Genomic DNA, 14,630 nt, shown 5'->3' with positions numbered 1-14,630 from the left:
GAACAAACAATGGAATAAGGAAAACATATGGGAAAAGAAACTGTATAAATTGTAAGGGTTTTTTGGGATATAGTGTGCATTTTGTCATTACCTTACCTGGTAATTAGACAAAGCACCCACCTATAGGTGTATCAATAAATGGCGGATTCAGATATTCGTCTCGGACTGAAATTATTAAAGTGAGTGAGCTTTTGTTTCTCACATAACCATGTCTCCTTGAGATTCAGTGGTAACTGAATCTTGCACCATGCCCATACTTGGAGTTAGCATTGACTAGACTGTTAACTAGCACAGTGGCTCAGTGGTTAGCACTGCTGCCTCACAGTGTTCCCAGGTTCGATTCTAGCCTTGGGCGACTGTCTATGTGGAGTTTCCACATTCTCCCGTGTCTGCGTGGGTTTCCTCCAGGTACTCCGGTTTCCTCCCACATTCCAAAGATATGCAGGTCAGGTGAATTGGCTAAATTGTCCTTGTTGCTAGGTGCATTAGGTAGGTTACTCTTTGGAGGGTCGGTGTGGACTTGTTGGGCCAAAGGGCCTGTTTCCACACTGGAGGGAATCTAATCTATAAATACTGTCACTGCAAGAGCAGGTAAGAGGCTGTGAATGTGACGAGCAAGTCAACTCTTGGCTTATGCCTGAAATGTCGATTCTCCTATTCCTGGGATGCTGCCTGACCTGCTGCGCTTTTCCAGCACCCCACTCTCGACCCCACTATCTAAAACGGTCACGTATGACGTGCGATGAAATATTTTTCACTTGCCTGGATGAGTGCAACTCCAGCAATACTTGGAATCTCACCCTTATCCAATATAAAGCAGTCCACCTGATCAACATCCCATCACCTTAAACATTCAACCCCTCCATCACGGATATATTGTGGCAGCTTTTGGACAGGATGATGTTGAGATTTGGACATGAATCGAGAGGGTTAACTTGTCCAGTGACCATATGGATCTTAGTGCTACTAGTTTGCAGCCGGTCTCCTCCTGACACAAGACTGTGTGTATCTTATTGACTAATCGTCATCACTCCCGAACGAAGGGGCAGCTGATCTATTTCGTCACACATTTTAAAACGATATTTGCTCGCAGTATAAAGGCAAATAGAGGCAGATTTTGATGATTCCGTATTGTTTCCGAAGATATTCAATCTTGAAAGGAATCAGCCGCCATTTGGGAATACCAGCAAGCCATGGATTCAGACGCTTCATTTGAAAATCCTCTGTATATAGAACTGAAATATTTCTGCAAAAGGGTTAAAGAAGCTTACATGGATTTAAAAGATGATCTGATTCCGTACAAAGATAATCAATATTATAGGTGGGTGATGTTTGTTTCTTAATGAGCACTTACGCTATATATTATTGTCTTTTTCTGATAACTTAAACCAAAACAGTTTTCTCGAATGCAGTAAATGGTGATGTATTTTACCTCTTCGTGTATAATCCTTTCAAAAATAGGTAAGGATGGATTGCATTTGACGTGAACGCAACATAGGTGAAGAAATACTTTGCATCACATATATGAAATGGCTATTTTTGGGTTGTTTGTTGTAGGATACACTGTTTGAGAGGTAGGTTCAGAGCAAATGGAAAATTTAACAGCGAGTAAACCTACACCAGTTAAATCTTGCCTTCTGCTGCAACCAATAGCGACGAGAACTGCGAGGCTGCACATAATCACGTAGAGGGATTCCAAACAAGGAAATCTGTATAGACGGGCGTAAAACGTAATGTAACATTCATCCTTCGCAAAACCAAAAGTCCCCTTTCTCTCTGCAAATTGTGTGTTGGTGATGAGCAACTCTCCCATAATATTTTGATAGATGTTGGAAGATATATTTCGTGATGGTTGAGTCATGGTTCGTATAACTGGAGCTGGAAAATGGTGGGGATTGTGAAATGGTGGGTCGGTCTTGGTTCGGAGACATAAAACTGGTGTACATCTCCCCCCCCCCCCCCCAAACTGTTAAACTCTTGGCAATTAAGGAATATTGTCAGGCATTCACTTCTAGTGTATTTTCCTGGAGAGTGATGAATGAATCTGTTGAAGGGATTTTGCCGGAAACGTCGATTTTCCTGCTCTCTGAGGCTGTCGGACCTGCTATGCTTTTCCAGCACCACACTCGACTCTAATCTCCAGCATTTGCAGTACTCGCTTTCGCGTGATGAAGTTTGGCATTCTGAAATACAGATCAAGGAAAAAGTAAAGATTAAGTCTTATTAGAATATAATCTGTTACTCCAGCACTTTGTAAAGGTCATTGTGGTTATTTTTCATTGTGGACTGAAAAGAACTGAGTTCTGAAGAAGGGTCACTGGATTAGAAACGTTGACTCTGCTTTCTCTGCAGAGCTGGGCTGAGGAGTGGCAGATGAAGTTCAACCCTGTCAAGTGTGAGGTTGTCCATTTTGGAAGGACAAATAAGAATGCGGAATACAGGATTAACGGTAGGGTTCTTAGTAAGGTGGAGGAGCAGAGGGATCTTGGGGTCTATGTTCATAGATCTTTGAAAATTGCCACTTAGGTGGATAGAGCTTGTAAGAAGGCCTATGGTGTATTAGCATTCATTAGCAGAGGGATTGAATTCAAGAGTCGTGAAGTGATGTTGCAGCTGTACAGGACCTTGGTAAGGCCACATTTGGAGTACTGTGTGCAGTTCTGGTCGCCTCATTTTAGGGAAGGTGTGGAAGCTTTGGAGAGGGTGCAGAGGAGATTTACCAGGATGTTGCCTGGAATGGAGAATAGGTCATACGAGGGTAGGTTGAGAGTGCTAGGCCTTTTCTCATTGGAACGGCGAAGGATGAGGGGTGACTTGATAGAGGTTTATAAAATGATCAGGGAAATAGATAGAGTAGACAGTCAGAGACTTTTTCCCCGGGTACAACAGAGTGTAAATTTAAGGTGGAAGGTATGGGGGGGATGTCAGGGGTAGGTTCTTTACCTACCCCTGAGTGGTGGGGGCATGGAATGTGCTGCCTGTGGGAGTGGCAGAGTCAGAATCATTGGTGACCTTTAAGTGACAATTGGATAGGTACATGGATAGGTACACGTGTTCGGCACAACATCGTGGGCCGAAGGGCCTGTTCTGTGCTGTATTGTTCTATGTTCTCTCAGATTTGGAGATGCCGGTGTTGGACTGGGGTGTACAAAGTTAAAAATCACAACACCAGATTATAGTCCAACAGGTTTAATTGGAAGCACACTAGCTTTAAACCTGTTGGACTATAACCTGGTGTTGTGATTTTTAACTTCTCTCACAGATGCTGCCAGTTTCTCCATAATGTCTGTTCATGTTTGAGAAAGTAATTATTTTAAAACCAAGGTTTGTCATAGAATTGTGACATGATTTGAAAGCAAGTGATCTGACACTCATTGTAAACACTATTGACACAGTTGCTCGTTCTGGATGTACAGTACAAACTAGTTCCAGAACAAGAGTTGTGCCTCAGTGGAGCTTTGGTTGATGACCTGTGGTTGATTGTTCTGTAGTCCAGTTGTCGAAGACAAAGGCTTTCTGCCAGGCAACAGTTATGTGATTGGTTCTCAGTTGGCTGAACAGCTTGAAGCTGTGAAGAGGATATTGGGAAGCTTTCAGATCTTCACCATCTCCGGAGCTGTCCCTCCTTGTTCTCTGCAGTAAAAGCCACTTTAAGCTTGAAGAAAACTAGGTTATTTTTTTCCATCAGTAATTTTTTTTATAAAGAGTCTGACAGCACAGAGACAGGCCCTTTGGCCCAAATTGGTCCACGCCGACAAATATGTCCATCCACATGTACTGCATTTCCGTGAACTTGGCCCATATCCTTCTAAACATTTCCTATCCATGTCTTTGTTCAAATTCCTTTTAAATGTTAATGAACCTACCTCAAAAGCTTTCGCTGACCACTCCTTCCTTATGCATACCACCCTCTGTGTGAAAAAAAAAGTTGCCCTCAGGTTCCCATTATTGATTCATAGAATCCATGGAATCCCTACAGTGGGAAACAGGCCCTTTGGCCCACCAAGTCCACACCAACCTCCGAAGAGCAACCCACCATTCCCCCTTTATCCTAAATATACCCCTGACTAATGCACCTAACCTCCATATCCCTGAACACTATGGGCTTTTTAGCACAGCCAAAACCTAACTGCACATCTTTGGATTGTGGGAGGAAATCGGAGCAGCCGGAAGAAACCAATGCAGACATGGAGAGAATGTGCAAAGCCTACATAGACAGCTACCCGACCTTGAAATTGATCCAGGTCCCTAGTGCTTTGAGGTAGCAGTGTTAATCATTGCATTTAACCTGTTCATGCTTCTCATCATCTTGGACCCCTCAGTCTCCAACACGCTAAAGAAAAAGGTCCCAGCTTGTCAAGCCTCTCCCTATAACTTAGACAATTGAGTCCTGGTAACATCCTTGTAAATCTCTTTAGCACCTTCCTAAAGCAAGGTGACCAAAACTGAACACAATACTCCAAGTGCAGCCTCACCAACATCCTATATAACTGCAACATAACTTCCTAACTTCTATACTCAGTGCCCTGACTGAAGGCCAGTGTACCAAAAGCCTTCTTCACTGCCATATCTACCTGTGACTCCACTTTCAGAGAACCGGACACCTGACCCCAAGGTCACTGTGTTCCACTACTCATTAAGGCTCTACCAATCACTATGAAACTCCTACCTTGATTTGACCTTTCCAAAATGCAATAATTCACACTCCGTTATATGACAATCCATTTTCAATTTCTTGACCCAGTTCCCCAAATAGTCATGGTCCTGTTGAAATTTCTCACAACTTTCCACACTGTCCACGATACCGCCTATTTTAGTGTCATCTGCAAACTTACTAATCATGCCTTGTACATTCTTATCCAAATCATTGATTGAGTTAATAAACAGCAATGGGCCCAGCACTGACTCCTGAGGCATACCACTGGTCACAGGCCTCTAGTTTGACAAGCATCTTCCACTATTTCTCTCTGCTTCCTACCATCAAGCCAATTGTCTATCCAATTTGCTAGGTCTCCCTGGATTCCATGTGGTCTCACTTTCCAGAGTAGCCTACCATGTGGAACCTTATCAAAGGCTTTATTGAAATCCATATAGACTACATCTACCACCCTGCCTCATCAACCATCCTGGTCACCTTATCAAAGAACTCTAACAAATTTGTGAGGCATGATCTCCCTTGCACAAAGCCATGCTGACTACTCCTAATCAAACCCTGTCTTTCTAAATGCATGTATATCTTATCTCTCAGAATCTTCAAGTAAATTACCTACCACAGATGTGAGGTTTACAGGTGCACAAATTTCGCAACTCTCCAGTCTTCCGGAACCTCACCCATGGCTAATGATGATGCAAATACATCAGTCAGGCCCCTGCAATTTCTTCTCTAGCCTCTTGCAGCGTTCTTGGATATACCTGGTCATGACAGGAGATTTATTCAGCTTAATATGTTCTAATATGTCTAACACCTCCTGTGCAGTGATAGGGACTGCCCCCAAGATATCATCACTAACTTCCCGAAGTTCCCAAATATCCATGTCTTTCTCCACGGTAAACAGAGGAGAAATATTCTTTGAGGAGCTCACTCATCTCCTGTGGTTCCACACAAACATGTCCACTTTGGACCTTGAGCAGTCCTATTCTGTCACTAGTTGTTATTTTTCCTTTTAATATACTTAAGGATTCTCTCTGGATTCACCCAAATCTTCTCAGCCAAAGCTGTCTTGTGCTCCCTTTTTGTGCTCTTTATTTCCTTTTTCGGTAAGCTCTTGTATCTCCTATATACCTCCAGGGATTCCCTTGATCTCTGCTGCCTGTACCTGAACCATGCTTCCTTTTGTTTCTGGTCAAATCCTCAATATCTCTTGTCATGCAAGGTTCCCTATATTCCTGCCAACTCCCAGGAACATATAGACCTTGAACTCTAGCAATCTCACTTTTTTAAAGGCCTTCCACATGCCGGAGGTCCCTTTGCCTGCAAACAAACTACTCTAATCAACCTCTGCAAGCTCCTGTTAATTCCATCAAAATTCACCTTGCCCCAATTTGGAACTTGAACCTATGGGCCAGTTTTGTCCCTCTCCATAACTATTTTAAAATTAATAGAATGATGGTCATTGGTCCCAAGTGCTCCCCCACTGTCACCTGTCCTGTTCTATTTCCCAAGAGTAGGTCAAGTTTTGCCCCTTCCCAAGTAGGAACCTCTATATACTGCTTGAGAAAACATTCCTGAACAAACTTAACAAATTCCATCCCATCCAAGCCCTTAATGCTATGGCAGTCCCAATCTATGTGACAACTGTATTACTCTTGTAAGTCTCCTTAATCTCCTGCATATTTGTTCCTCTAATTCCTGCTGACTATTTCAGGGCCTATAGTACAATAACATCACCATCCCCTGCTTACTTCTTAGCTCCACCCACAAAGCCTCACTGGATGATTCCTCAATTATTTAATCTGATTACTGCTGTGATACTTCCCTTAATCAAAAATGCCATTCCCCCACCGGCCCTCTTTCCTCCACCTCTGTGCCACATAAAGCATCTATAACCTGGCAGATCCTATCCCTCCCTTAGCCCTGTTTCTGTAATGGCTATAATATTCCCAGTTCCACATACCTATCAACATCCTGAGTTCATTGACTTTACCTGTCAGCCCTTTTGTATTGAAATAGATACAATTTAATCCAATGGACATTCCTTGCTCCCTGTTGTGTTCCAGCCTGATCTGTCTCTTTAACTTATTATTTCGGATTACTATATCTCCTTCTAGCCCCTCTCTTTCCTCCCTGCTGTTGACGCTCCCACCTTCCTGCCAATCTAGTTTATCTAATCTAATCCTTGTCGCACTAGCAAATCTGGCCATGAAGATATTGGTCCCCCTCCAGTTCAGGTGCAACCCGTCCATCTTGAACAGGTCACCTTTGCCTCAGAAAAGATCCCAATGATCTAAAAATCTGAATCCCTGCCCATACACTAATTCTTTAGCCATGCATTCATCTGCCATGTCTTCTTTTCTTATTCCCATTAGTATATGGCACTGGAAGTGATCCAGAGATTATCACCGACTAGTTTTTAAACTTTTTTTCCTAGCACTCTAATAAAGTCCTCATCTTTATTATTACTTACATCATTTTGCCCTCATGTACAATGACTTGTGGCTGCTCACCGTCCCTGTTGAGAACATTCTGCAGCTGCACTGAGTGCTGTCAGCTGTGACATTTTAATTTACAAGTAAGAGATTTTATAAATGTGTGAACCAGCTTCTGTGCCTCCTGAAAACCTGTGAAAATATCCTTGGAGAAAGAAGTCCGAAAAGCAGTATTCTGACCACAAGAACCATCTCAACATACCCTGTATCAGAGATCATTGAATTGCTTTCCCAGTTTTCCCTCATTTATCTCTGTGCGTGACTGGGGGTGTTTATAACACTATTAACAAGTGGAATTACATGCTAATGGTTCATAATTGTTCACCTTTAATGACAGCATAATTATTTGTAATAAATAGTGGGTTTTAAGTACAGAAATCTTTTCAGAGTCTGAAGATCAGGTAAATGGGAATTTTGCAGCCAGAACTTGTTTAACATTTTTAACTTTTGTGGGTACTCTGGGAATAATGGCTCTTGATTTTCAGTGTGCTAACCCAGTGAGGCATGACAACTTTGAACTCACTTTTGAATTTATAGACTTAGTATTAAATGTGTTGGGAGTGGGAATTCTGGTTGAATACCAGAAGAAATGTGTGTCAGCGCTTTTTAAAACAACCATTTCATTACTGGATTAGGTATTCAATGTACAGTTGTGAACTTGAGGACCTTCAAGGAAATTTTTTGTCCATTTGCATATTGACTTTTTTTTTGTTCACTTGTGGAACTTGGGCATCGCTGGTTGGTGAGCATTTATTGCCCATCCCTAGTTGCCCCTGAGAAGGTAGTGCTGAGCTGTCTTCTTTAGCTGCAGGGAGGGAATTCCAGATTTGACCCAGTGACAGTGAAGGAATAGTGATATATTTCCAAGAAAGTATGGTGAATGGCTTGTAGGGAAATGCGCAGATGGTCGTTCCCATGGAAGTGGTCATTTGTTGGAAGGTACTTTGGTGAATCTTTGATTAGGATCTTTGGTGACTTTCGGCAGTACATCTTGCAGGTAACAGCCACTACAGCAACTGACCATTGGTAGTGGATGTTTGTGGAAGTGATGCCAATCAAATAGGTTGCTTTGTCCTGGACGGTGTCAACTTTCTTGAGTGTTGTTGGAGCTGTACTCTTCCAGGTATGTGGGAGTATTCCACTACACCCCTGATTGTGCTTTGATGAACAGGCTTTGTGAGTTACTTGCCACAGTATTTCTAGCCTTTGACCTGCTCTTGGAGGCACTGTTATGTGGCCAGTCCATTTGAGATTCTGGTTAATGGTAACCCCAAGGATGTTGATAGTGGGGGATTCAATGAGGGCAACACCATCAAATGTCAACACGTGTTGGTTAGATTGACTCTTACTGGAGATGGTCATTGCCTGGCATTTGTGTGTGGCATGAATGTTATATGTCACTTGTCAACCCAAGACGGATACTGTTCAGATCCGCAAAGACCGTTCCCTCCGTGACTACCTGGTCAGGTCCACGCCCCCCCTACGACCCACCCTCCCATCCTGGCACTTTCCCCTGCCACCGCAGGAACTGTAAAACCTGCGCCCACACCTCCTCCCTCACCTCTATCCAAGGCCCCAAAGGAGCTTTCCACATCCATCAAAGTGTTACCTGCACATCCTCCAATATCATTTATTGTATCCGTTGCTCCCGATGCGGTCTCCTCTACAATGGGGAGACTGGGCGGCTCCTAGCAGAGCGCTTTAGGGAACATCTCCGAGACACCCACACCAATCAACCAAATTCTAACCTCCAGCAACTCGATCCCCTGACCTGTCCGGACTTGTCCGACCTGCCCAGCTCCTTTTCCACCTATCCACTCCACCCTCTCCTCCCTGACCTATCACCTTCGTCTCCTGACCTATTGTACTCTATGCCACTCTCTCCCCACCCCCACCCTCCTCTAGCTTATCTCTCCACGCTTCAGGCTCTCTGCCTTTATTCCTGATGAAGAGCTTTTGCCCAAAACGTCGATTTTGCCTGTCCTCGGATGCTGCCTGAATTGCTGTGCTCTTCCAGCACCACTGATCCAGAAACTGTTTAGATCTAGCTGCATTTGAACTGCTTCAGTTTGGCCTGTGTTTATTGCCAGTGAGAAGGTGGTGATGAGCTGGCTCTTTAACTGTTGCAGGCCACTGGAGGTAACAACTGTGTTGTTAAGAAGAGTTCCAGGATTTGACCCAGCAACTGTACATGAGCTTCATTTATAAATCCACATCAGGTTTACACCTGTGTTGCTTTGAAGGGAATCTGGGAGTGCTCTCAAGAGTATCCACTGTCTTTGCGATACTATGTGGTAGAGGTTGCGGTTTAGAAGAGCCACTGAAGATAAGTTACTGATGTGAATCTTGTAGGTGGCACCTGCTGCAGCCAATGTACATCAGTGGTGGAGGGGGTGGATAGGGTGTCAGTCAACTGTTGCTTTGTCCTGGATGATGTAGAGTGGAGTATTGATGGAGCTGGATTCATCTAGCCAAGTGGAAAGTAGTTGATCACGCTACTAGTATATAATGGACTTGCCTTGCAGCGTTCAGGAGGTGAGTTATTCAATGCCAAATTCCTAGCCTCTAATCAGCACTTGTAGCTATAGTATTTGTACAGTTGATTCAGTTCAATTTATGGTCAGTATGACCCTCAGGATGGGCATGGTGATTTTAATGGTAACTGCACTTAATAATTACAAAAATATACTTATTCATAAAAAATCTTTATCTACACCTGTAGGTATTAAAGCAGTTCTTACAGTCTTTGCATATCAAGAAAAACAAGCATTGGAATTTGTCATCCCCTGCATTTCTAAAAAAACGAAAGGCATTTCTTACTTGAGGACATTTTACATACATTGAGGCAAATGTATGCAAATATACTTTGCAGAAGGACCTTAGAAATGGTCTTTCCCCATTGTGCTTTGGCAATACCTGCCCTAGGCTTTAGTGCATCCCTCAGTACATAGTCCTGGACTTAGGAATGTGCCAATCTACAAGATGACAAGATCAAGCTCAATGCTTTTCACTAGAAGACCAAGGTTTTGGGCAGATCAAAGAGCATCTTTCACTGAGTTGATGGTTCTCCAGGCGCAGTCAATGTTTGTCTTGGTGTGTGTCCTGGGAACAATCCATACAGCAGAGTCCTCCATCACAGAACTGCTCAGAAAGAAACTCGTCAAAAATCACTGCATCTTTCTCTGGACATTGCTTGCAAAATATTATGGGCCAGACTCAACCCTCTTAAAAAATTGAGACAATCTAGTGGCAGAGGGAGAACTCCACTCTTTTGCAGTAACAGAAAGCTGTATCATCATTGAATCCCTACAGTGTGGAAGGAGGCCATTTGGCCCATTAGGTCACACCAACTCTCTGAACAGCCTCACAACCAGACCCCAAAACCCTGCATTTCTAATGGATAACCCACTAACCTACATCTCCCTGGACGCAATGGGCAGTTTAGCATGGCCAATCCACCTAATTTGCACGTCGTTGGACTGTAGGACACAAGACCACCCAGAGGAAATCTACGCAAATCAGGAAGAATGTGCAAACTCCATACAGTCACCCAAGGATTGAATCAAACCTGGTGCCTGGTGCTGGGAGGCTGCAGTGCTAACTACACAGCCTGTATCTCAGCTTCCACAGCCAAGTTCAAATCCCAACTAAAAGCAAAGCTAAAACTCGGGTCTGTGTGAGCCCGACTTCACCCACTTATACTTCTTTTGTCTAATTTAAAAAAACATTCAGATTATAGAATCCGCATAGTGTGGAAAAAGGCTATTCCACACCAACCCTCCAAAGAGCATCCCACCCTCCCTACACTACACTATTCCTGTAACCTTGCATATTCCCATGGCCAAAGCACCTAACCTACAGATCTGAGGACTCGGAGTTCAAAGCTTTTTATCCACTTCTTCTGAAGCAGACATTTTTACATCACTGTTGCAACACCTCTGTAAGAGAAACAGTCCAGAACAAACCCCTCTCAAAGGTGTCACACTTCCCTCCTTCAAAAAAAGGGAGCCATGAATATACAAAATTTGGCTGCAATTTCAAAGACTCCTGCCATTACTTCTCTCCCCCTCTCCCCCTCTAATACTAATCTTGGTCCATTTTCTTGTTACCGAATACCTCCATCTTCCCTTGTCAAAAAAGTCGTGACCCCCGTGTCGGCGTTTTGTTCTCTCATCCTGACCCATGTATAATGTTCAAATTGAACGACTGGAACAATAAACTCTATCTAAACTATTTGGTATTTTTATCCTTAAACTATTTTCAAAAATGTTAAGAGGTTATCTCATGCATTACTGGCAACACAAGTTCAAATATTGCAACAGCAACACCAAACTCAAAGTCTCTTTCTCAATGGTGGAATATTTGTTTTGAATAATATTCAATTTTCAGGAGAAATGCCCAATAGGTCTTCCTATATACTCACTGTCTACTTGGAAGAATACAGCACATTACTTGCATCAACAACCACCTTAAACAACTTTGTGTAATTAGGTGTTGCTAACACTGGAGTTGTGGTCAACACAGCTTTCAGGTTATCATGTCTTTTGACACTCCTGTCCACTGAATTTTTTTTGCCCTTCAACAGAAGTCAGTGGTACAACTTTTTACTAAAAACCACTTAGTCCCAAGAACCATTGTACTTCCATCTTCATCAGTATGGGGAAATCTTTCAGGTCATTTTAATTTTCCACTGGAAAATATCAGAAATTGGGAGAAATTAAGTTCCTCATTGTCCAATTTAATTTGAGGACTGTGAAATTCAGAATCATCTGGATTTGGTTTTTCACTCTCTTGTATCGGTAACCTATTCTCCTTTTGCTTTCCTTCCCACGTAAAATACCATTTGAGCATATCCACATGGCACACTGAATTTTCCACCTATGTGGCATACTTATCAAATAATTCATTTCACACAATTTCGTTTTTTTTTTTGCTTTGAACCCCACTAAGCCTTGCTTTTAAAGGCTCACCTACCACTGGGAGCTCATCTCTCTGAACAAAATTATGAATTTTTGATTCCTTGTCTGCTTCTTGTTTCTTCATATGCTGTGCTACTTTCAAAATGCTGTCACCTACTGTATTTAATGTCTCCCTAAAATTTGAGACATAGTCCAATAATGTAGTCTCTGAACTCTGACTCACCAATTTCTCCCTAATTAATTTCAGTGGTTCTCTCATCTCATATCCAACAACTAATTCAAATAGACTGAATTTAGCTGTGCATTAGGTAGGTCCCTAATTGCAAAGAATACAAATGGAATTCCTTTTATATCAATCCTCCAGTCTAGTCTAGTAGCCCGTATCTCTGTATTCTTCTCAACAACATTGTCTTTTTCCAGTGTGAATACTGACGAAAAATATTCATTAAGCACTTCTCCTATCTCCTCTGACTTCACGCACAACTTCCCACTGCAATCCCGGATAGCCCTAATGTTTCTCTAGTCATTCATTTATTCCTCATATACCCATAGACAGCTTTAAGGTTTTACTTTATCCTATCTGCCAATGACCTCTCATGTCCTCTCCTGGCTCCTCTTAGCCAGGAAAGACCTAAAGAGAGAGCTAACTTGTAGCTAACATTCAAGTGCCCTGAGTGAGTCTTCACATATCATCCTAACATGGGCGGTCTTCTTCCTCTTGAAAGCGATTCAACTTCTTTAGTAAACCATAGCTCACTTATTTGACCATTTCCTGTCTGCCTGACCGATGCATACTTATCAAGGACACTCAGTAGCTTTCCCTTGAATAAGCTCAACATTTTAGCTGTGCCCATCCCCTGCCATTTCTTTCCCCATCCTATGCATCCTACATTTTGCCTAATCACATCATAATTGCCTTTCCCCAATAACTCTTGCCATGCCTGATAAGGGGTTCTGTGGGAATGAAAGAGACTCACTGTTGGTGTGTTGCCTCCCAGGTGCCAGGGTACATAATGTCTCAGATCATGTCTTTGAGTCAGAGACGGTTCCGAGAGTGAGGAGAATCTCTGAGAAACCTGTTTTTCTTTCATCTATCAGGAAAAAGTAATGCTTTCTGTCCACATGCTGGGCCGAGTCTTCAACGGCAAGATCATGTAAGTCAATCTTTTCAAATAAAGGCATGATGCCAGAGATGCTTACTCCAACTCAACGACAACTGTTGTGAGCAAATTTTCTTCAAGAGTGTACTGTTGTCTCTTGTCACCACTACAATAACTACACTGAAGCATCCTGTCACCCAGTCACCCTTTATTTACATGTGCACAGTACGTGGACTCTGACCTGCTTGCTCAGAGTAAGGGAGTTATAGTTCCCTAAGAGGAAAAAATGGGTTAGAATCCCATACGTGAAATTGGGGAGCTTGGTAAATTATTCCGGGACCCCACCTGAAAATAATCTGGGACGGTTTGGACACTTTGGTAAATTCTTTGTATAAATTGGGCAACTTGGTAAATTGTAATACATGAATTAAAGGATGCCTAGTTTGAATGATTGTACGATTTGTGATTTTTTTTGTGTGTGTGTGTGTGTGAGACAGCTATCAACAGAATGGGGACCAACGTCCCTCAGAAGGGAACACCTTTGGTATGTATGTATTTCCATTATGGGCCTGATTCTGTACAATTTGTCAACAAATGGGTGAAATGAACACAAACTAAGAAGCCATTTCCACCTAATGGCACATTTTAATCATGATCACATAAAACAATTTCTCTCTGTGTCTGCGTGGGCTTTCTCCTGGTGCTCTGGTTTCCTCCCACAGTCCAAAGATGTGCAGTTAAGCAGATTGGGCAATTTAGCATAGCCATAGTGTCGAGGAATGTGCAGGCTGGGTGGATCAGCTATGGGTAGTGCAGGTCTACAGGAATACGGTAGTGGGGTGAGTCAGACTGGGATGCTGTTCAGATGGTCAGTAAGGAAATCAATGGGCTGATTGGGCTGCTTCCAAATTGTAGAGATTCTATGAATATTCAGGTGAACTGGGAAAATTAATCTGATAGTGGATCTCAGGAAAAGGAATTTGAAATAACACTTCAGAGTCTGGCATCCCATTACCAATTATCCTTTACTTACATAATAGCACTACCTCTCACTGCATCAAGCATTTGCAAACTCCATATCCCTGACATTCATTATTTTATGTAGCTGAAACTTTATTGCTGGAACAGCACAGCAGGTCAGACAGCATCTAGGGAAAAGGAGATTCGACGTTTTGGGCACATGCCCTTCCTCAGGAATGAGCAGAGAGTGTTCAGCAGGAGAAGATAAAAGGTAGGGAGGAGGGACTTGGAGGAGGGGCGTTGGAAATGTGATAGGTGGAAAGAGGTCAAGGTGAGGGTGATAGGTCGGAGTAGGGTGGAGGCGGAGAGGTCAAGAAGAAGACTACAGGTCAGGAAGGCAGTGCCGGGCTGGAGGGATTCGGCTGAGACAAGGGGAGGGGGGATGAAGAAACTGGTGAAGTCCAAGTTCATCCCCTGCGGTTGGAGGGATCCCAGTCGGAAGATA

The 14,630-nt window shown here is 42.9% G+C and overlaps 1 protein-coding gene across 2 annotated transcripts in view; it reads left to right on the top strand.

Moving 5' to 3' along the window:
* The first annotated feature begins 786 nt into the window (after positions 1-786).
* tmem181 (transmembrane protein 181) overlaps positions 787-14,630 on the top strand; it is a 248,170-nt gene continuing 234,326 nt past the window's right edge. Inside the window, exon 1 of one of the 2 annotated variants that reach the window (XM_043696179.1) lies at positions 787-1,321. In XM_043696179.1, coding sequence (XP_043552114.1) covers positions 1,194-1,321 — 128 coding nt within the window. In that variant the 5' untranslated portion in view covers positions 787-1,193. The remainder of the gene's footprint in view (positions 1,322-14,630) is intronic. The other variant, XM_043696185.1, reaches the window with a different exon arrangement.

The sequence above is a fragment of the Chiloscyllium plagiosum genome, chromosome 9 (genome assembly GCF_004010195.1).
Source record: "Chiloscyllium plagiosum isolate BGI_BamShark_2017 chromosome 9, ASM401019v2, whole genome shotgun sequence".
NCBI classification, from domain to species: domain Eukaryota; kingdom Metazoa; phylum Chordata; class Chondrichthyes; order Orectolobiformes; family Hemiscylliidae; genus Chiloscyllium; species Chiloscyllium plagiosum.
Note: the sequence above shows the minus strand (reverse complement) of the source record. Positions and strands in the feature narration are given on the sequence as shown.